This window comes from Larus michahellis, chromosome 1 (assembly GCF_964199755.1).
Source record: "Larus michahellis chromosome 1, bLarMic1.1, whole genome shotgun sequence".
Classification (NCBI taxonomy): domain Eukaryota; kingdom Metazoa; phylum Chordata; class Aves; order Charadriiformes; family Laridae; genus Larus; species Larus michahellis.
In genome coordinates, this window is record NC_133896.1 from 1,519,286 (window position 1) to 1,540,814 (window position 21,529).

General features: G+C 55.3%; 2 protein-coding genes across 2 annotated transcripts in view; both read left to right on the forward strand.

The window, feature by feature from the left end:
- The window catches only part of AHCYL2 (adenosylhomocysteinase like 2), a 113,893-nt gene extending 96,275 nt beyond the window's left edge, over positions 1-17,618 (forward strand). Inside the window, exons 7-17 of the mRNA XM_074573132.1 lie at positions 708-814; positions 2,600-2,716; positions 6,438-6,501; positions 7,561-7,649; positions 9,270-9,340; positions 9,668-9,762; positions 11,346-11,444; positions 11,884-11,952; positions 12,038-12,116; positions 12,897-13,017; positions 14,777-17,618. Of these exons, the coding sequence (XP_074429233.1) occupies positions 708-814; positions 2,600-2,716; positions 6,438-6,501; positions 7,561-7,649; positions 9,270-9,340; positions 9,668-9,762; positions 11,346-11,444; positions 11,884-11,952; positions 12,038-12,116; positions 12,897-13,017; positions 14,777-14,783 (918 nt within the window). The 3' untranslated portion in view covers positions 14,784-17,618. The remainder of the gene's footprint in view (positions 1-707; positions 815-2,599; positions 2,717-6,437; positions 6,502-7,560; positions 7,650-9,269; positions 9,341-9,667; positions 9,763-11,345; positions 11,445-11,883; positions 11,953-12,037; positions 12,117-12,896; positions 13,018-14,776) is intronic.
- Positions 17,619-19,198: 1,580 nt separating this feature from the next.
- Positions 19,199-21,529, forward strand: part of STRIP2 (striatin interacting protein 2) — a 29,087-nt gene continuing 26,756 nt past the window's right edge. The window contains exons 1-2 of the mRNA XM_074573131.1: positions 19,199-19,393; positions 21,200-21,269. Of these exons, the coding sequence (XP_074429232.1) occupies positions 19,259-19,393; positions 21,200-21,269 (205 nt within the window). The 5' untranslated portion in view covers positions 19,199-19,258. The remainder of the gene's footprint in view (positions 19,394-21,199; positions 21,270-21,529) is intronic.

Genomic DNA, 21,529 nt, shown 5'->3' on the forward strand with positions numbered 1-21,529 from the left:
ATCTTCCTCCTCCATTCTCCTCCTCCATCCCCCTCCTCCTCCATCTTCCTCCTCCATTCTCCTCCTTCATCCTCCTCCTTCTCCATCTTCCTTCTCCTTCTCTATCCTCCTCCTCCATCCTCCTCCTTCTCCATCCTCCTCCTCCTCCATCCCTCTCCTCCTCCATCCTCCTCCTCCATCCTCCTCCTTCTTCATCCTCTTCCTCCTCCATCCCCCTCCTCCTCCATCCTCCTCCTTCATCCTCCTCCTTCTCTATCCTCCTCCTCCTCCATCCTTCTCCCTCCTCCGTTAGCAGTTGCTTTGGAAAAGCTGATGACTGTGTATGGCTCAAAGGCTTCTGGGGGATGGGGAGAGAAGAGCTTCCACAGCAATTTTCCATGTTTTCCCTGGTCTTATTATAAGCATCAAGGTCTGTTGTGTTTGTCTGATCTATTGCCCTTCCAGCACGGTACCGATGAAGCAGCGCTGCTGCGCGGAGTAGTCAAGCCGAGTAGTCTCACCTAAGCTGTCAGGATGTGGCGGTTGAGATCACAGAATCATAGAATCGTCAAGGTTGGAAGGGACCTTAAAGATCATCTAGTACTAATCTAGGGCTCGATTAGGAATGATTTGAGCCTCTGATTTACCCCTTGTACCTTTTTGGGGTCAGGTACAGCAGGCCCTACTGGACTTCCAGAGCAGTGACTTTGTGGTTATTTTTATTACAGATCTTGGATGACGGAGGAGATCTGACTCACTGGATTTACAAGAAATATCCCAACATGTTTAAGAAGATCAAGGGGATCGTAGAGGAGAGCGTGACTGGTGTCCACAGGTAACGGGACAGGCTGGACTGTGAGCATGGAGATGCTGGATCTTCTGCCTCAGGGCACCGGTAGCAAAAGATCCCCAAGTTGTCAGATGCCACAGACTTGGCTGAATGTTGAACCTCCTACTACGTGGTCTGTGGTTTCCCTTCACCTTGGGCTTGGCTTTTCCGTTCGAGTGGTTTTAAATCTCTCGTACCATCAAAGCGACTTGGAACTACTGCTCTGAATTTCAGACGAGGGGTAGAAGCACCTACTGACCGTCGCGTGCGTGGAAAAAGTGCGCAAGGTCTTGTTTTTCCACCTGTGAAACGGGGGCAGTGGTTCTCTCGCCTCATTTTGCAGATGAAAGAAGGAAGGGGCGAGGGTGAGGGTGTTGCACAAGAAGGGGTGGCCTTTGAAGAAAGTCAAAAGCGTAGTCCTAAAGTAAATCTATGGGAAGAAGTGAGATTTGGGAAGAGGAAACGAGTCTTTAGTTGGGGTGGGAGCCTGGAAGGGGAGAACTGCAGAGATGCAGCCGTATAATTGAGTGACGTCCATCAGTCTGCGGTGGAAGCAGAATTAGGATGGGAGAAGCGGCCCCCAGGGTTCGGAGAGGTGTCAGAGGTGCTTTTCCAACGGCGTTAATCATGTCACGGGTGAGGGAAAATAGGGGACAAGCAGCAGACTCAGCTTTTTTCTTTATTTTTGCAGGGAGACAGGCTTGGCTGCAGCTCTTGGTGCTGGCTGAGAGTTCGGCCAGAGGTGCAGGGAAACGAAATATTTGAAACAAGGAAGCGACCGATTCAGGTTTGCAGCCAGTGGGGTCAAGAAGAGGACCCGATAATATTTTTAGCATCAGGAATCGTTGCAAATATGGGCCAAAGGGATGCGCAAGACCAAAATGATGTTAAAAATTGTCCCCCGCGGTCTCATGGCAGGGGCGAGGTTGTTTTCGGAGGCTGGTGGTACGGATGCGTGCGTGCCCCTTACCTCCAGGGGACAGGCAACGTGGGGACTGAGGCTCCCCAGGTGACAAAGCGAGCGTGAGGAGAAGTCTGGAGGTGGTCTGTAGGCACTAACGGAGGGAGCGGGTTCTCCTCCCCAAGGTCTGGAGCAGGGAGGTGATTTTCGGATTCTCTCCATAGCCGTGGTGTAGCGTTTAGGTTGATTTTTAGTGGTTTGTGCTGCTGCCGCCAGGCGTTGAGTCTGCTCTCAGGAGGAGGAGGTCGGGTTGGTGTGTTCCCCATCCTGGTTGCTTCTTGTACTACATCTCGGTGACTACGCTCCTGCTGCTGTTCGAGTGGGTGTTTTGCTGTGGGTGTTGGATCGCAGCAGCTTCACATTGCTGTGAATGTTACTCTTCTGCGGCCGTTCCCATTTGTCTTGAGCTGTAAGAGCTTGAGGAATTACGGGAGCTCTCACCTTAGGTTATCTGAAGCAAGGGGGAGCTTTAGAAGGGAGATGGGGGGCTCTGTCCTTTTGAAGACATCAGAGGATGGCTGCAATATGGACGGTTATGAGGCACAGGGAGTCTAGAGCACCTTCTGATCTGCTATTTTGGGTTTTTAAGAAATGCCTCTTGCCAACCTGGTAGTTCTTCAGTACAGGAGGAAAACGGATACAAACGCCTGTGGAAGGAAGGGTGCTATTTCTCCTCCCGAAAGGAGGAGCTCCTATGACGAGGTCATCTTTGACCCGCCAGATGTCTACTGCTCTACTCCAGCAAAACAAGAACCTTGAGAGCACACAGCAATAGAGCGTAGGGAAGTATTTTTCCATTGGTCATTTGTTTCTTCCCGTATTCCTAACAGGCTGTACCAGTTGTCCAAAGCGGGGAAGCTCTGCGTCCCAGCCATGAACGTCAACGACTCGGTCACAAAGCAGAAGTTTGACAACCTGTACTGCTGCAGAGAGTCCATCCTCGACGGGTAGGTACACGGCCCCCCAAACGGGGCTGCGTCCCTTGCTCGGGTTGCGTCGGACCCAACAGGGAACTGGGTCCATGTGTGTGTCCTCCCTGCTGGTTTAGGTCATTTTAGATCAACCGATGTGTCAGAGGAGAACAAAGACCCTTTGTTACCCCTGGTCCATCCTGTTTGTATCATAGGTGGGAATCTGCAAGGCATTTGGAGACAGCAGCTATGTCTCTACGGGTCAGAAGGTCCTAAGACTTATTTGTACAATTGTGTGTAAAACTCTACACACATATGCACACCCTAAAACAAACGTTTAATTTTGTGTTTGTAGGAGAATGATCTTGCAGCAAAGACCTTAGCATCTCTAGGAGTCTGGATTCAATATTTTTACCCCAGCTGTGAATGGGGCACGTCACCGAAATTCTGCTCCTCTTCTCGTGGAAAGCACGTCTTCTCTTTTCCCAGAGTGTCCGGAGGACACATCAGATATTTCGTTAGCCATAAGTGATACAAGGCGCTTCTCAGCACCCTTCAGGGGAGCTCACCGAGCCTTTGTGCCCTCAGGGTCAGGTTGCCCTTCCATGACTGTAGGTGACTCATGTGCCCTTTTCCTTCTCGGTGAGCGTGGCCGGAGCTGTGCTCAAGCCCTGCAGCTCCTCGTACTCCTGTGTGAGGACTTCAGAAGCCCCCACACGTGGCTACGATGCTCCTTCCCGTCCCTCTTACCTCCATGGCATCAGGATAAAACCCATCTGTGTCTGTTGCCTGTGTGTGAGTCAACCAGCTGCTTCTTCACGACGTTTTTTGCCTTTCTACGTTTTTTATCCTCTCCTGTGAACGTACAGTAAACCGAAAGAAAGAAAACAGAGGAGGTTGTGGTAGACCAAGACTTTATCCTCTAATAGTTACGTGTCCGAAGTGTAGACTTGAGTCTGAGGATTAAACCCTGTCCTTCAGCTGAGCGTAATAAATAGGGGCAGAAGGTGGGAATGATGGGGCTTTGTCCACTTTTCCCCACTCTGCTCCTGCAGGATTTACAGCCACGTGCCACGCGAACGAGGAGGAGAGCGTTTGCTTCCCTCTGTGCTCCCTCCCCCCCGAATTCCCAGCAGGCAGACGGTGGGACTGGGACCAGCCCTGCAGCATCCCGATGGTGCTGTACTTTTTAGGATCGGACGGGAATCCGTCACTGATGGATACGTGGGCACCGGGAACACGATGTGTCTTCTGAGACTGTCGGTCTCGAGATGCAGCGCAAAATACTTGAAGCTGCGATCTAGAGAGGGTGTAAATCTCAGAAATCTCAGTGATATCTTTTTTTCTTCCCTCTCCCTCTCGTTTTTTTTTTTTTTTTTTCCTTTCTTCTGATGGAACTGGGTGTCCATGTCCCCACCACCTCCACCACCAAATTCTGTCAAAGCCAAATGAGATTAGGACAAGTTTTATTCTTACAGCAGATGGGTGGACTGTGACATATTGCATCTGGTAGTGGTCCCAGTAGACAAGTAAGCACAGAAGCAAGGACAAATTTGACTTTCCGGACTGGCATTCGTGCTGATGACTACCAGAGAAAAGATTGCCTGCTCTGTGCCAGGTAGCTGTGGTGCGGAGGAGGAACCCTCCATGGAGAAGACAGCGGGCTTCAGGAGAAAAGACCTTTTTTTCACGTTGATAACTTGGTAGGGCTTAAAGCTTAAACAAGTCTCAAGATCTGCAGTTCACAGTTCCTTGTTGATGTAGAAGTGTCTCCTGTTTAATCAAAGTCCACCTGGCCGTTGCTGTTGGTGTTCAGCTGTGCTACTGCTGCCTTCAGTCTGGCAGCACCAGAGGTTCTCGGAGACCCAAAGCAGGCTTCCCTGTTGATCACGGAGTCTCCTCTAACATCTTTTTCCCAAATCTTCGTGGGATTTGTAATAGAGCGCCTCATGCGTCAACTCAGCTTTGAAGCCGTCTTCCTGGTCATCTTGACCAGGAGGAGTGAAGAAGACTCATGTCTGTAAATCATAGAATCGTCGAATGGTTTGGGTTGGAAGGGACCTTGAAGATCATCTTATTCCACCCCCCTGCCCTGGGCAGGGACACCTCCCACCAGCCCAGGTTGCTCCAAGCCCCGTCCAACCTGGCCTTGAACCCCTCCAGGGATGGGGCAGCCACAGCTTCTCTGGACAACAACCTGTATGTCCAAATCCAGGGGCACGAAGGTGAGCTTTAAAATGTGTGCAAGTGCCAGATGAGTTAGGGAACCACCGAATGTGCTTCCCTGGGTGATCTGCTACATGTGCAGTTTCTTCCCCGCGTTTTCATCCCATGTTGTTCTGGAAGACTGAATTTTAGGCTCCTTGTCAAGTCAAGCGGTGATGGAATCTGGCTCTTCCATGCCAAGATGTTTTATTACAGGAGCCAGAACCTGTCACTGCGGATGACCACTGGTTTCTTGCCTTTCCTGCCTCACAAAACTGGCAAAGTTCAATTAAAAGCATCAGCTGGTCTCCAAAATACATAAAATTTGTGAAGTTGTGATGTGGAGCAGCGTACTCCAACATGCAACGCGTCACTAACTGGACTTTCCTAGAAGCAGTAATGGGAAAAATGAGGGTGGTGAGCCCCTGGGCCAGGTTGCCCAGAGAAGCTGTGGCTGCCCCATCCCTGGAGGGGTCCAAGGCCAGGTTGGACGGGGCTTGGAGCAACCTGGGCTGGTGGGAGGTGTCCCTGCCATGGCAGGGGGGTGGAATGAGATGGCCTTTAAGGTCCCTTCCAACCCAAACCGTTCTATGATTCAATGAAAACATCTTGCTGAAGTAATTCTAATGAAGTAGCCCTTCCTTCTTTATTGTGGCCGTGGCTCCGCTCTGTGGTCACGGGGTTCAAGACACAACCTTCTGTCGCCAGGGTTGGCCGCCCCGTGAAGAATTGCCCCCAGATTTTGCGTGTCCGAGGACGCGACTTTTAGCTCCGCGTCCCACGTGTAGCAGATGCCGTCAGCGGCTAAGAAACGTTAAAAACCTGTAAAATCTTCTTTCCCTCGTTGTCTTCGGTTGTGATGGGTGATGGACCTCACGGGGAGGTCGGTTGGGATGGGAGTTAAATCTGGCCCAGGCGCCTAAAAACTGGGCCAAGGGAAGCCTGAGCGGAGGTGCAATTGAATCTGCGGTGCTTTTTTATCTAAATTCTTTGGGAAATGTAAGGGAATTTCACCTTCCCTGCACTGCTAACCTATTTACTCCTGTGCTAAAAATAGCCTGTAATGTAGGACACTCTCGGGGAGAAACCAGAAGGAAACAGAGTGGAAGGGAGAGCTTTGTTTGTGGAAAGCGCTGGGATTCTGGCAAGGAATTAGCGCTTTTTTGGGCTCCTTCCGTAGTTACTCCGGTGGGGTATTTTGACTTTTTAAAAAAAAAAAAAAAAAAAAATTAAGAAAATAAAATATTTTGGGAAAATATTTTAAATACTTCTGGAGTACCAAAACGCAGGGATCCGACGGAAAAAAAAAAAGGGATCCAAACCCCAAATCCTTCCTCTCTGTTGCATTTCACTGGTAGCACCCACCCTTACCAACAGAAAAAGTCGGTTTTGAGGTGCCTTCGGGTCCGCTCCGCACCCGGAGTTGCTGCGTGTCCGCAGGGATACAGGATACAACCGCGGTGCTTAGGACCTTCCGCGTCCTTGACCGCGTCGTCGGTGGGATAGAGCTTATTGCTGGTCGTTAATTGCGTTTTTTTCTTCCTTCCTTCAGCCTTAAAAGGACAACAGACATGATGTTTGGAGGAAAGCAAGTAGTGGTTTGTGGCTACGGGGAGGTAAGGGCTTCGCGTTTTGCAGGCGGGTGCTGCACGTAAAATCGGCGCATCCTTTGCACGGCTTCATCCCACGGGGCTTTCCTGCCCCCGCGGCTTTTCTCCGCATCTGCTTCAAACCTGCCGGGTTTGCCGAAACTGAAGATTTTCTTCATTTCCAGTATATTTCTTCAGTATTAAAACAGACGCCGAGCCTGAATCTTAAAATACATGAGTATGAAGTATTCTGAATCATGCCTGAATATTGAAATATCCAGATATTAATAGAGTATACATTCTAATTTTTATATTTCGATTATATATGGCATCTAATGTAATGGTAAAGTGTTCGGAGGCTGGGTTCTGCAGATGCAGCCGCAGCGTTGCATGCTGAAGCGCGGGCAAGAAAGAGAAGTTAATCTTGACTGCGCTTTCACCCCCGAACGGAGGAATCCTCTCTCGAGGCGAGACCGGGATGTTCGCCCTTCGGCAGGTCGTGTCGGGACCAGTTCACACCAGTTGGGGCGGGCTGTGCTCTGTGGGTGCTGTACTGGGATTTTTAAATTTTTTTTTTTATCCCCCCCCCCCCGAGAAGAGCCGAACTGGGGCGATTTTCTCACGTGTGATTGCATTTTTGGGGAACCCTTGGTCATTGAACCGTTCCCCTGAATTCCCTGGGTAAAGGTTAAAGCTCGTTAACCCTCGGAGAGTTAACCATTAACCTTCCGAAGTAGAGTAAAGGCTACAACAGACTCTTAAACTTTCCCTGGGATAAGCGTAATCTCTCGTTATCCTGCTGCTTTCTAGATACCCGGGCGTTTGGGTGGGAAAAAGAACTCCCCGGGACCGAAACCAACGGCGCCCTGCGATTTTTTTAGTGCCTCTCTTAGCTAAGCTGGGCCTGATTTACTCCAAATCCCGGAATTTCACGCACCCAAAAACGCAATATATGCCACCCGGGTTGCTCCGAAGGGTTGCCCGGGGTTATCCGTCCCCTCCAAGCTTCCCGTGGCCGAACGGATGCTCGGCGTGTCCTGAGCTCTCGGCGGCTCACTCCTCCTCTGTGCTCTTCTCCCTCCCCAGGTTGGCAAGGGCTGCTGTGCTGCCTTGAAGGCCATGGGCTCCATAGTGTACGTGACAGAGATCGATCCGATCTGTGCCCTCCAGGCCTGGTAAGCGGTCCCACCGAGCCCGGCTTCTTCCTTAGGCTTTTTTTTTTTTTTTTTTTTCCCCCATCCCCCCGCCAGGAAAACCACGACCAGAGGCAGCGGGCCCTCCCCAGAGGGATGCTGGTGAGGGGTTCGTGGCTCCTCTGCGCCCTCGGAGGGACCCACAGCTCTCTCCTACAGCCAGGAAAGGGTTCCCGCACTAAACCGTCACCCGGTTTATCGGGCTCCCGCGCGCCAGCTCGCGTAACCGGAGCCACAGTGGCCAAGAGCTGAACGATACGGCTTGAAAGAATTTAACGATACGGCTTGAAAGTTTAACGATACGGCTTGAAGGAGTTTAATGATCCGGCTTGAAAGGAGGTTGGGAGTGAACTGCGACCTCTGGAGAGGGACCTCGGGCTTTACCGTGCTGCGCGCGCACCTCACCCAAGTTGTATTTTGGGTTTTTCGTGGTCACCGACCCCACACAAACCACTCCCCGCTCGCGCCGGTGCCCCGACGCGGGGCTGAAAGCGCACGGCTCCCCCCCTCGCACGGGCACGTTGCGGTTACACCCGACCTCGTTTCCTCCAGGTAAAGGTTGTTTGGGGGCCGAGATGCTGCTTCTGCATCCCGAGGCGCCAGATGGGACGTGGCCGCGGAAGCAGAGTCCCCAAAAACACCCAGAGCCTGAAACCCGCAGCCTCTTCCCAACGGCCGGCTTTCAAAGGGCTGTTGCGGCGAGGAAACTAATGAGCCCTGCTTAATTAGCAGAGCTGATCCACTTTCGGTTTGCTTCGCAACCTTCACATCCAGCCGGCGCATCCGTAATTGGGAATTCGGTCGTTTGCAGTGGCACGAGGCAGCGCCGCGCGGCCCCTCTCGGAAGGAGGTTGCGGGGTGGGGAATAAATAAATCAGTAAATGGGACATACGGCAGGAAAAAAAAAAAAATTACTTATTTTTTTATAGTAACTACGATTTTGCAGCTTGCGGGAGTCACGGAAGTAAGTTCTCGGGAGGGCTGTCACCAAATCCTAAAAAAAAAAAAATAAAATATAAATAATCCTGCCCTTGTTATCTGAATGAAGTCGGGAAAGAGCCGCTGAGCGCTTCTGGAGATCGCGGAGGTGCCTAAATCTGGATGGCGGGGTTCGTGATAGACATCTGCGGGGTTTGGGGGTGTTTTGGTTTGTTGGGGTTTTTTTTGTTTGTTTGTTTGGGTTTTTTTTTTAAAGACGACCTAAATCCGTACCAGAGAGGATTCTGCAGCGGGAGGGAGGGCGTATCTGCATCTTCTGGGTGTATTTTGCAGGAGCAGCAGCTTTAAAAAGGCCGTCTCGGTCGAAAATGGAGATTTGCAGATGCGGAGGCCTTGACGGAAAATGTGAAACCCCCAAAATCTCTTTCCAATTCCCGCCCCCCCTCCCCCCCCCCAACAGTCCCAAATCCTCCAGGTTGACTCTAGAAACGCTCCTCATGGCTTGGGGTGCACGGCCCTGAGTACGTTGCCTTGCTCTTTTCCAGTCTCCGGCACTAGAAAGATAAAATGAGTATCTGAGAGTCATTTGGTGGGGTTTTTTCCCTACTTTTGGCATATTTTTGCTGCTTTTCAGACCATTTCCTCCTCTTCCTTTCTTCTTAGCATGGATGGATTCCGGCTCGTGAAACTCAATGAAGTCATCAGACAAGTTGATATTGTCATCACCTGCACGGGTACGCGGTCCCTGAGGCGGGTCGTCAGGGATGCACGCCCCATCCTTGGGGCTGCCGTTTTCCAAAGGAAAGGGCAAAAAAGATGGGGAAAGTGAAGTCGGTGAGCCTCTGGGACAGGTTGCCCAGAGGAGCTGTGGCTGCCCCATCCCTGGAGGGGTCCAAGGCCAGGTTGGACGGGGCTTGGAGCACCCTGGGCTGGTGGGAGGTGTCCCTGCCCGGGGCAGGTAGAGCGGTTGGAACTAGATGGCCTTTAAAGGTCCCTTCCAACCCAAATCATGCTGTGATTCCACGACTCTGTGATTTATTATGGATATTGCTGTCTGGCAGGCAACAAGAACGTGGTGACCAGGGAACACCTGGACCGCATGAAGAACAGCTGCATCGTCTGCAACATGGGGCACTCCAACACCGAGATCGACGTGGTGAGCGCGGGGACGCGCGTTGGGCGCGGGGACGGCATGGGGTTTGGTAACGGTCCTTTCGGGACCCTTCGTCAGCCGTGTCTGACCCGTGCTGCTTTAGCAAGCACCTGGGAGGAGATAAAACAATCCGTCGCTCCCCGTGTCTCAGCAGACAGTCAGACACGTCGGCATCATTCCCGCAATCCCAAAGAATGTCAGCGAGCCAGGCAAACTCCTTCAGCTTCCAGCGTGGTGTCTGGTATCCACCAGCCTCAGTCCTTCCCCTGGAGGGTCAGTGAATTGCCCTCTCCAGCCCAGTCCCTCTGCTTTCGGGGTGTTGTACCATTAAGACCCAGCCAAAAGTTCAGCTTCACAGAATCATAGAATTGTCAGGGCTGGAAGGGACCTTAAAGATCATCCAGTTCCAACCCCCCTGCCATGGGCAGCGACACCTCCCACTAGATCAGGTTGCTCAGAGCCCCATCCAGCCTGGCCTTGAACACCTCCAGGGATGGGGCTTCCACCACCTCTCTGGGCAACCTGTTCCAGTGTCTCACCACCCTCATGGTGAAGAACTTCTTCCTAACGTCCAGTCTGAATTGACCCCTCTCTAGTTTCAATCCATTCCCTCTAGTCCTACCATTACCCGACATCCTAAAAAGTCCCTCCCCAGCTTTCTTGTAGGCCCCCTTAAGATCCTGGTAGGCCACTAGAAGGTCTCCTCGGGGTCTTCTTTTCTCCAGACTGAACAACCCCAACTCCCTCAGTCTGTCCTCATAGGAGAGGTGCTCCAGCCCTCTGATCATCCTTGTGGCCCTTCTCTGGACACGTTCCAGCACGTCCACATCTCTCTTGTAGCAGGGGCTCCAGAACTGGACACAGTGCTCCAGGTGGGGTCTCACGAGGGTGGAGTAGAGGGGGAGAATCACCTCCCTCGACCTGCTGGCCACCCTTCTCCTGATGCAGCCCAGGATACGATTGGCTTTCTGGGCTGCTAGTGCACGCTGATGGCTCATATTGAGCCTCTCGTCCACCAGCCCCCCCAAGTCCTTTTCTTCAGGGCTGCTCTCCAGCCAGTCACTGCCCAGCCCATATCGGTGCTTGGGATTGCCCCGACCCAGATGGAGGACCTTGCACTTGGTCTTGTTGAACTTCAGCTTGGTGCGTCACAGCACGTTCGACCCCGCCGCGCTTTACCCAACGGCACTGAAATCTGCTCCTCTGCGCTTAGAGATGGGTAGAAAAACAGCAGAGCCTTGTCTGAGGGTCAGTGGAGAATGGCTCGGCCGAACCCAAGGCCTTAAAACCGTTGGAAAGAAGTGACCGCAGCCATGCAGAGTTCAGTTGGTGACCGCGAATCCTCATCAGCCAGAAGAGCTTGAACAATAGTCGTCGCAGGAGCTTTGATGTACCCTAATCATAGAAATCGTTCCAGGTTATGATTCATAAAGGTTTCATTGGTCTGGGACTGCCGCCGGCCCCAAAGGAAGCCATGAGCCCAGGACAATGTCAGCGAGTTGCTTCCTTTTTTCCTTCCTGCTAACGTAGCTTCTGGGTTTTGACCTTTTGCCAGCGCTTTTAACTGTTTTCACACCGTGTTTCAGGCAAGCCTGCGTACACCCGAGCTGACCTGGGAGAGGGTGAGGTCCCAGGTGGACCACGTCATCTGGCCAGACGGGAAGAGAATAGTCCTTCTGGCGGAGGTGAGTCGCGGGCAAAGGAGCGGGAATTGCAGCCTGGTCTCCGCTTGCGGAGGAGGAAAACAAGGGCTGGATGAGTGCTGGAGACGATACGTGTCCAGAAATTGCCTCCTTGGGCCTCAGCAGCTCAACGGTCCCTCTGGCCGAAAGGCTCGGTGCAATCCCGTTTTGGTCCATGAGTTGCTGGAACGCAGAAAAGCTCCTGGGTTTTTCTTTATCCCGCTCCAGGGCATCTCCCACAGGGTATTTTATCAGATTTTTTCACTTCTAAATAGTTTTACTGAGTTACAAGGGCAACCACTATCTTGGGATTCAAGGGCACCTGATAAATGGTGTTTCGTCCCAGAAGAAACGCGTTTCGCCGGTGGTTCTTGTACCTTCTGTAGGGTTGTAGGCGGGTTTTGGTGCCGCGTTGAGATAACAACCAGTTTTTGCTTCCCAGGGCCGCCTGCTGAACCTGAGCTGCTCCACCGTCCCCACCTTCGTCCTGTCCATCACTGCCACCACGCAGGCGAGTAGGGTTTGGGCCGAGCCGAAAGCAGCGTCTCGCTCCACAGCGGGCGGCAGTTTCTTACCTAAGTGTCTTCTCCATCCAGGCTTTGGCTTTGATAGAGCTGTACAACGCTCCCGAAGGCCGCTACAAGCAAGACGTGTACCTGCTGCCCAAGAAAATGGGTAAAGATGTACTTACTGCCTTCTTTTTTGAGGTTGAACAGATGGGAGGGTTTGCTGGGCTGGGCTGGGGACGGCAGGGCACCGCAGCCTCCTGGGCTCTCTCGTCGGCCTCTCTGCCAAGCTCAGGGTCTTCCAGCAAGTTCTTCCCACTGGGTCTGGGCTCTTTGCTAAATCGGACGCGTTGTTTCCCCATCCCAGCCGGGGGAAAACAGGCTGACGCGCTCGGCCGACGGCGGGAGTCCCTCCACGCTGATGCGAGGGATTGTCACGTAGGGCTTCCGCCAGCAGAGCTGCCGTCCTTGGCTGCGAAGACACGTAGTCCCCGACCAACAGCTCTGCCTCACCCCCTCCTGAGGGCACAAGCTACACTGACCACGCTTTTACTGCAGAACTGGTCTTTTTTGGGGTGTTAATTGTATTTTTTTGAGGCCAGGTGCAGCTTGTCCCTAGGTTGGGTGTTAGGTGGCACCTACCAGAAATGTCCGGTGGCTCCTGCACCAGTGGAGCATCCAGGCTTGCCCAAGAGTATGGTGTAACGCAGCAGCAGACCCAGGAGTCCTGCTGGAAGGGTATTTCGGAGAAAGGTTTTTCTCTTTACCTCGAAATAGATGAACGCCTTGGGTTTTCCCCAGTCGGGGTGAAAAGAAGTCCTACAGTTTAGCAGGAAGGACACGAGGAGCGATGCCCTTCCCAGCCGGGGCGTTAGGGACCTTGGTGCAGAGCAGGAGGGGACTCGTTGCTTTCCCTTCAGCGTACTAACGAGGCTTGGAATCGTTTCAGACGAGTACGTGGCAAGCCTTCACCTCCCAACGTTCGATGCCCACCTGACGGAACTAACGGATGAACAAGCCAAATACTTGGGACTGAATAAGAACGGACCTTTCAAACCAAACTACTACAGGTGCTGCTCCCCAACCTCTCTCTTTCTTCTGCCATGGGGTGCACATGCCGGGGGTGGAGGGGGGGTGGACAGAATCATAGAATCTTCATGGTTGGAAAGGACCTTTGAGGTCATCGAGTCCAACCAACCAACCTACAATCTCTGCCGCTAGAGCATGCCCTGAAGTGCCACATCTAGACGTTTCTTCAACACCTCTAGGGATGGTGACTCAACCCCCTCCCTGGGCAGGCTGTTCCAGCGCCTGACCGCTCTGTCAGTAAAGTAATTCTTCCTAATCTCCAACCCAAACCTCCCCTGCCGCAGCTTCAGCCCATTAAGGGATGGGGTTTGATCCCACCAGTCCCCTGTGAAGATCTCACAGGCTTTCTGACGGTTCCCGTCGCCACGTAGAAAGCGGTGCGGCCGGGAAGGGGACGGCACAGTTGGAGCTGTGACACAAGAGGGCTTGGCAGGACACGAGCCCTTTGTATCTGGCAGCAGCTGTCACCCGGACAAACGGCAGAGCGATGCCACGCGGCCAACTCCGGGTGACGGCTTTATTTTTAAAGTTTGATGAAGGACGAGATGGCGCAGAGCCGGGCTGCTGGGCGCCGTGGCTCTCCCAGAAATAATGATAATGTTTAATGTGAGCCCCCTGGATCTCTTCCCTTTCCAGGCTTATGTTTGTAGCCAACGCTGGGAGGCGTTTTTTTCACCCTGAAAAATGAAATGGCCTTTGCACGCGCACGGATCGGCTTGTGGGGGGGGTTGAAGCCCCGATCCTTTTCTTGCAGGAAAAAGCATTTTCTCGGCGTGCAGGTCTTCGGCGCTCACGCGAGAGCAGCTCCGCACCAAAACGCTCCAGTTTTGGGGGTTTACTGGGCTTTGCCGTATCCTGAGCTTTTTTTCTTTTTTATGCGCAAAATGACGGTGCCGCCGCGCGGCCGTGGAGGAATTTCCTCCGGTTCCGTTTTCTTTGCCCTTTTTCGGTGTCTGGCCGTCGTCCCGACCTCGCGGGGAGCGTGGTTCGTCCCAGGCACGGAGAAGTCAGGATAAGCAGAGGGTCACGGCAAATCCCCGGCACCGAGGGCAAGCCACGACGACCCCGCCGCGGGGGGTGGGGGGGGGAGATGTACGGGGGCAGCTTCAGCTTGACGTCCCGCGGGAATTTAAGCCTCCACGTACAAAAGGCAAAGAGTCTTTTCCAAAGTTCCCTATTTTGGCGTGTAGGGAGGTGAGAGGAGATCTCCGGGTGCGCGCGGGCTCTTTTTCTGGATGTTAACGGGCAATTAGGCGTCAGCCTCATGCCACTCGACAGCTTGCTTCGTTAGAGCAGGCACCTCTCTCTCCTCACGCGTGGCTCTGTGATATGAATTACCTGCTCTCGGCTCCCAGCCTAACAGGACGCCTCCCGATAAATTCAGCCGGTTTGAGCCGGGCTTTGGCGTCCGAGGCATTTGCTCCTGCACCTTCGGTGCATCCTCCCGGGTTCCCGACCCGATGTCGCCGCAAACCGCTGGGACTCGGTCCCCGGGTCCGTCGGGCGCCGTTGACTTCTCCCCTTCCCGCACTGGAAGCGAAAGGCAGCGTCGGAGCAGGGAGGGCGGGCGGCTAAATATAATGTGGAATTTGTGGGGGAGGAGATGAGGACCGAGCCTCTTCCTAAATCCTTCCTTTTCTTGGCGGCCACCCCTCCCAAAACACGCCGCGTTGGTGCTGGGGGAGCTTCGTGCCCTCCCCAGCAGCTCACCAAAACCTCCTTTTCTCCTCTCTCCCCCAGATATTAAGTTCCTGCCGCTGTATCCCGGAGAATCGCGAGGAACAAGAACCCAAGTCTTTTCTCAACTACTGTACAGGATGAAACAGCGCAAGCTTCCTAAGTTAGAGCCGGGCTTGCTCACATAGTAGACAGTGTGTTTAGGTTATTTATTTATTAAATTAGAATACTGTACATGCGGCCTCTGCCACTGGTGTTCGTACTGCCGCGGGACTGGGAGACGGTGGATTCTTTTCCGTTTGTTTCATTTTTCTCTTCGGGTTGTTCTTTTTCGGGGCTGGGAGGATGGGGGAGGCGAGGAGGAAGCTGGTGGAGCGGAATCGCTGCGATGTCCTTGGAACAGTCCATTATCACCGTTCATCCGACGCGGGATCCGACCTCGAGGTCGCACGTCGCTTTTGGTTTCCTTCTCATCCCAGCGCTTCTTCCAGCAGAGCAGGATCCCGGCAGCCGCGGGAGCTGGCCGGAGGGCCGCCGCGTTTGCGTTTCTCATGCCGTTTGACAACGCAGCTAAAAACCTTGCTCGCTCCAGGCGCTGCCGACCAGCCGGGCGCCGCCTCGTCAGCGAAGCGGTAAATCTCGCCAGCCGTCGCTGGAGAAACCTCTCGGAATTCTGCCGAACTGCCCAAGGGACGGTTCTGCCAGCGAGTCGGTGAACTTCGCCTTAGCACTGCTGTGAAAGCTGAAACGAAGGGTCCGGTCGTGAGCGTCAGATGGGGATGGGCCCTGCTAGGAGCCGGGAGGGCAGAGCGGTGCCCGCTCGGAGGTAGACCTGGTGGCTGTAGGGTAAGACCCACCACCGCTCCCTTCGTCACAGCTCCGCAGTATTTTCCTGCTGCTCACGTTAACGAGTGCCAACCTCCTACGGTTCAACCAAAGTCGTTTTCCCGGTGGGGCTCCGGGGCAGCCTTGCGTTGCCCACGCTGGTGGAAGAGCCTTGCGGCCTCGCCGACAACTGCTGCTCACGTGTCCGGGAGCTCTTCCAAAAACCGAGCTCGTCGGCCATCCCGGCTGGGAGGACCCTTGTCCATGCAAGGTGTTTCTCCAGCTGAATTTCAGTCCTCATTGGAAATCTTCAGAGTTTTATTTTCTAGTAATATTTGTGTGATGAAAACTGGACATCCCCTTTGAGTGCATGAGACGTACGCCGGAGTAATCTCCACCCCGATTTTGTGCGCGGGGAAGAATTTAGCATCACTAAAGACCTTCAGTCGCCTCGAATCTTGATGCATCAGAGCCGATGGAGAACAAATCTGCCAGTTACTTGTTTTAGCCCAGGATGTCCCACCTGAACGCTGCGGACAGCACGGCACGCTTACCAAGGTGGCTTTCCAAGTCTCCACATCTCATCGGAGTCACTTTTATGGTTCACGTGGAGAACATGGAAATTGCCCGACCCCGTGAGCACAAAAGCCTTTATCCTGTGGTTGCTGCTTTGGTACCCGAGTCCCTCATCAGCTACAGATTCTTGTTTTGTCCTCGCGGACTTCTTTGCCATCATGAAAAAACTCATTCGTGGCAGCTCATTCACGCACAAGAAAGGAAAAACTGTGGAATTATGGTCTCGGCGGCCAAGTCCTCCTCACGGCTCTTGATGCCAAGCTCTGAAGTCACCTTGACCACAAGATGCTCATCTTTGGAGCAAACGTTCTCGTAGGTTTGCGAATTCCAAGTTTCTCTTTGAAATTACTCAAAAGCCTAGAAGTAAGACCTTGAGAAGACCTTGAGGAGACCTTAGGGCTTTGAGAAGGCTTTGAGGCGACCTTAGAGCTTTGTACGACCTTGAGGAGACCTTAAGGCTTTGAGAAGGCTTTGAGGAGACCCTTTGGGCTTTGAGGAGACTTTGAGAAGACCCTTAGGGCTTTGAGGAGACTTTGAGGAGACGTTAGGGCTTTGAGAAGGCTTCATCATGGACTGACCACTAACCACAAACTTGAAATAATCTCTACTCAATCATGAATTTTATCCAGACCCTGAGATTTTGGGGAAGAGTCCCCTTGAGCTATTTGGAACGTCACGTTGGGGTCTTTCCCCGTGCTGGAGTCCCTTCGTCTGCATCAACCAGCGAACCCCAGAGCTTCAGTTGTTCTCTGCAGATGCGCGGCCCGAAATCCTGCTCTCGGTGGAGGTGAGACGCGGTCGCGGGGTCACGGCGAGCCAAACAGCTTCTGGAAAATGGGCGTCCCAACCGCAGCCGCTTCTGCCCCCGGGAAAATCCCTCTCCGTCGGCGTGACCCTTCGGTGCAGCCGCTCGCCGCCCCCGTGTCCGTCGCTCGCGCAGCATACGGTGGTGCTGTCCTCACCCGTCAGTTCCTTCCTGCCGATTTTTAAGCCCGTTTTATCTTCCAGGTAGATAGGAGAAAAAGAAATAATTAATAATAAACTCCCAACCGGCTTTTCCCACCTCGATTTTTAAAGCCCTTCTCCATTGCCGTTCTGCTTCTTCTGTAGGCTTTTTTGCTTGCTTGGCTTTTTCCTAATCAAATCTGGAATCATATTCTGTGATCATCTCTAAATTAAACGTGTAATGGGTTGGTTTGGGTTTTTTGGGTTGGTTTTTTTTGTTTGTTTGTTTGTTTTTTTTAATGTAACACATTTTTAAAGAATTAGGAAAAAGGAGATTTTAGGTAACACCAGCAAAATCGTATAAGGAAATTAATTCTGTTCTGAACTTTAGAAATAATAAGACAAAACCTGTCATCAGCCTGCAGCGAGGAAATGAGAACTTTGCAAACGTAACATTTTCAAAAGGATGTTTTAAATATTAATGTCTGAGTGATTGTATTAGATCAGCAATAAAGACTCTGTAATCTCAAAACACAAATAAAACATTGGAAAAACTCAGCTTCTCCGGAGCGTTTTTTGGGGTCTGGCAGGAGCAGGTGGGGAATTTTTGGGGGTGCGGCGAGGGGCGGTGATGCCCTGGGGTGGGGATGGGGATGTTGTCCCAAATCCCGCCGGGGAAATCTGCTCCGGCGGCCGCGTGTCCTTGGGGCAGCCGGGGCTGTTTGGGCTCCGGGCGGCTGTTTTGGCTTTTTTCCTTAGGGAAAGCGGCCCGAGCGGTGCCGGAAAAAATCCCGTTATCGCTCCTGTTCCCGATCTGTCACCTCTCGGCTGCAGAACTGCCATCGCTGCCGGGGCGGCCGCGGGAAATACCCCCCCTTCGGGCTTTGCTTTTCCAGCGGCTGGGGAATGATGCGGGAAACGAGCGGCACCAAAATGGGGCCTCCAGCACCTCCCTGCGTGGTCGCCCCTAAAAACACCCCCACCCCCCCCAATATTGGGTGGAGAGGAGCGGTGTTCCCCCTCCCTCCCCTGGTTTCCAGCCCCTCCCAGGAGCTGCTTTTAGCCAAAATTGTGGTACCGGGGGGGGGTTTGGATAAACCAACCCAGTGGGTGATGCTGGGGGGTGCCTGGGGGACGGGACTCTTGACCCCCCCACCTGCAGTGGGGCAGCTGCAGCTCCCCCCCCCCCCCCCCCCCCCGCCCCAGGTGCCGGCAGGACCCAGCACCCCCATGGCCACCCCCACTAGCCCCACGGGCACCTCTAACTACCCCCAGCAACCCCCTGCTCCCCCAACCCATCACCCCCGGGACATTCCATACCCCCCCCCCCTCAAATCCCAGGGGCACCCCAACATACAGCAGCCGCAGGGACACCCCACGCCCCCCTCCCCAGCACTCCCAGGGGCCCCTCATCACCCCCAGGGGCACTCCATAGCCCCCCCCCACAGCACCCCGAGGGGCACCCCTGTTTCCAGCAGCCCTAGGGACACCCCATAACGCCCCCCCCCCCCCAGCAAAACGCAGGGACAATCCTGTTTCCAGCAGCCCCAGCGACAACCCATAACACACCCCCCCCCCCCCCACCCAGGGGCACCCCAGATGCCAGCACCCCCCGGGACACCCCCGTTGCCCTAGGGACATCCCGTTTCCCCCCCCCACCCCCCGAAGCACCCCTGTTCCCAGCAGCCCCAGGGACATCCCATAGCCCGCCCCCCCCCCTCCAGCACCCCATGGCCAGGCCATGCCCCCCCACCCCCCCAGTGCCACTCATGTTTCCAGCAGCCCCAGGGACACCCCATAGCGACCCCCCCCCCCCCGCACCCCCCAGGGACACCTCATCACCCCGTGCCCCCCCCAACCTGTCACTTCCAGGCACCCCCCCATGCCCCCCCCCAGCATCCCCCGCTGGCAGCACCCCCTCCCCGAGGTCACCCCGCACCCCCGCACCCCCAAAACCCCCGGACACCCCCCGCCCCGTCCCTGCGTCCCGCTCCCACCCCCCGCCATCACCCCGGCGGACCCCCACCAAGGGACGCCCCTTCTGGCCCCGCCCCCCGCCCAATGGCAGAGAGGGGGTGTGTCCTCTGTCCCCGCCCCCCGGGAGGGGCGGACCAATGGGCGCTGGGGGGCGGGGAGAGGGGCGGGGCGCGGAGGGGCGGCCCCCACGTGCTCGGCGGCGCTGCGGAGGGGCCGCGGCCGATGGAGGCGGCGGGGGGAGCGGCCCCGGCCCCGGCCCCGGGCAGGGCTCGTCCGGGCCAGCCCCCCCAACAGCCCCCCCAACAGCCCCCGCCCAAGAGCCGGGAGCTCTTCAGGAGCCAGCGGAAGGAGTCCGAGGTAAGGGCGGGGGGCGGCCCCGCCACCACCTCCCACCCCCGGGGATCCTTTTTGGCCGCTGCTCGGGGGAGGGGGGACCCCATATCGGGTGTGGAGGGGGGGTTCCCTGCCCAGGAGCTGGGGGTTCCTGGGGTTTGGGGTCCCTGCCCCGGGAGTTGGGCGTCCCTGGCCCGGGAGTTGGAGGACGCTGCTCCGGGGGTTAGAGGTCCCTGGCGTGGGGGGGTCCCCGCCCCGGGGGTTGGGGTCTCCGGGAGTTGGGGGTCGCTGCCCTGGAGGTGAGGGGTCCCTGCCCCGGGGGTGAGGGGTCCCTGGGAGCTGGGGGTCACTGCCCCGGGAGTTGAGGGTCCCTACCTCGCAGGTGAGGGGTCCTGCGGGGCCCGATCCATGGTTCGGGTGGGGGGGTTACCGGTCCGAGGGGTGTCCCCCCAGCCTGGGGACTTGGGAGTCCTGTGGGGGCGCCCGCTCTGGAGTGTGGGGGTTCCCAGGGAGGGTGTCCCCAGTACTGGCACGTCCCCGCCCCACTCCCAGAGCTGGCAGCAAGGTTCTGGGGTCCCAGCTGGGTCCCTGGCTCCCCCACACACCCTCCAGGCACCCACTTACACCCCCTCACCAGGGTCTGGGGGCCACAGTCCCCTCTGCTACCCTTCACCCCTTCTTCCCAAAATAACATAACCCCTAAACTCCCGCCCCTGCCCTGGGCTGCACCCACCCGGCTTCATGGGTGCGGGGCTGGGGAAGCAGGACCAGGCTCAGGTCACCAGGGGCCGGTCTGGCACCGATGTCCCCGGCCACCCTAAAGCCACCGAGGGACACGGAGTGAGCAGGGGACATGAAGGAGTCGAGGGGCTCCCTGGGGATCTGACCCCAAAAAGGGTCCCACTTTGCTGGGAGACGGTTCCCAAGATGTGCCCCCCTCCAAGCCCTGCCCGTGAATTTGAATTCGGGGTCTGCATTTCCCTCCTGGCTCCAAGAGCAGCGGCTCGGCCTCACCAAGCGGATTAGCGCCGCACGCGCTTCGCCGAATTCCTCCTCGGCTTTAGCTCCCCAAACTGGCTTGGCTACAAAAATTGGGCGAGAAACCAACGTTTCAGAGCCGCGCATCCTCCAGGGTCATCAATATTAATCGTGACGATGCGCATCGGTTCCAGCCCGGCTGCCGAAGAGGGATGCTGGGACTCAGAATGAGAAATTATGTTAATTTGGTTGATTATCCATTCATGTGTTCCCTCCCCGGGGCTCAGCGGCGCGATGCCGGCGTTGGGTCGTCGTCTGGCTGCGGCCGCCCGCTCCCGGCCCCGCCGTAATCCTCCGGTGGAGTTTCATGCTCCAGTTCCTCCTCCGCAGGGGAGGAGGGGGGAGATCCGCAACCCTACGGGCTTCCAAAGGGCAAATCTCGGCCCCGAAAGCTGTCGGATGTGGGATGCTGAGGAGAGCGCGCAGAGGGTTCGCATCCTCCCGGGGAACTTTTGCTTCAAACCATCCCCAGACTTTGATTTTAAGAATATTTGGGGCACTGAAATGCATCAAACATTCACTGGCGCTTTAGGTCCTGCCTCTGCTTTCCCTGGGACTTGAGAAATGCTATTTTTACACTCCGAATTTGCGCTGTATTTTAAGTAGCCTCGCGCGGACGACCCGCTCGAGCCCCGGAGACCCATGTCAAGATCATCCGTGCAGGATTCGCTGCTCCGGCAGCTGGAGGAGCTTTAGTGCAAAGGCTGAGAGCGCTGGCAGCCGTCCTGCCTCCCGAAATATCCGCGGGGATGCGGCAGCCTCCCCCGCTAACCCCAACCCGCTCTCCCGCAGGGCTCGGTGGATTGCCCCAACCTGGAGTTCGAATACGGGGATGCCGACGGCCACGGCGCCGAGTTAGCAGGTGAAGCGGCGTTTGGGGGCTGCGTTGCTATTAATAGGTGCCCGTCGGGGTGGGGAAAAAAAGCCGAATCCCTCAGGCAGTCGGGCGAGCGGGACGGGGGATGGATATCGGGTGGTATCATCCTTGCGGTAATAGAGCAAGAGGGATTTATTAATAGAGAGCCGCTCGCTCCCCGGGGACGAGCGAAAGGGACGCGTGGGGGCACGGGGGTTACCCCGTGCTCCGAATGATCCGGGACGCGCTGACAGGGGGTGGGAGGA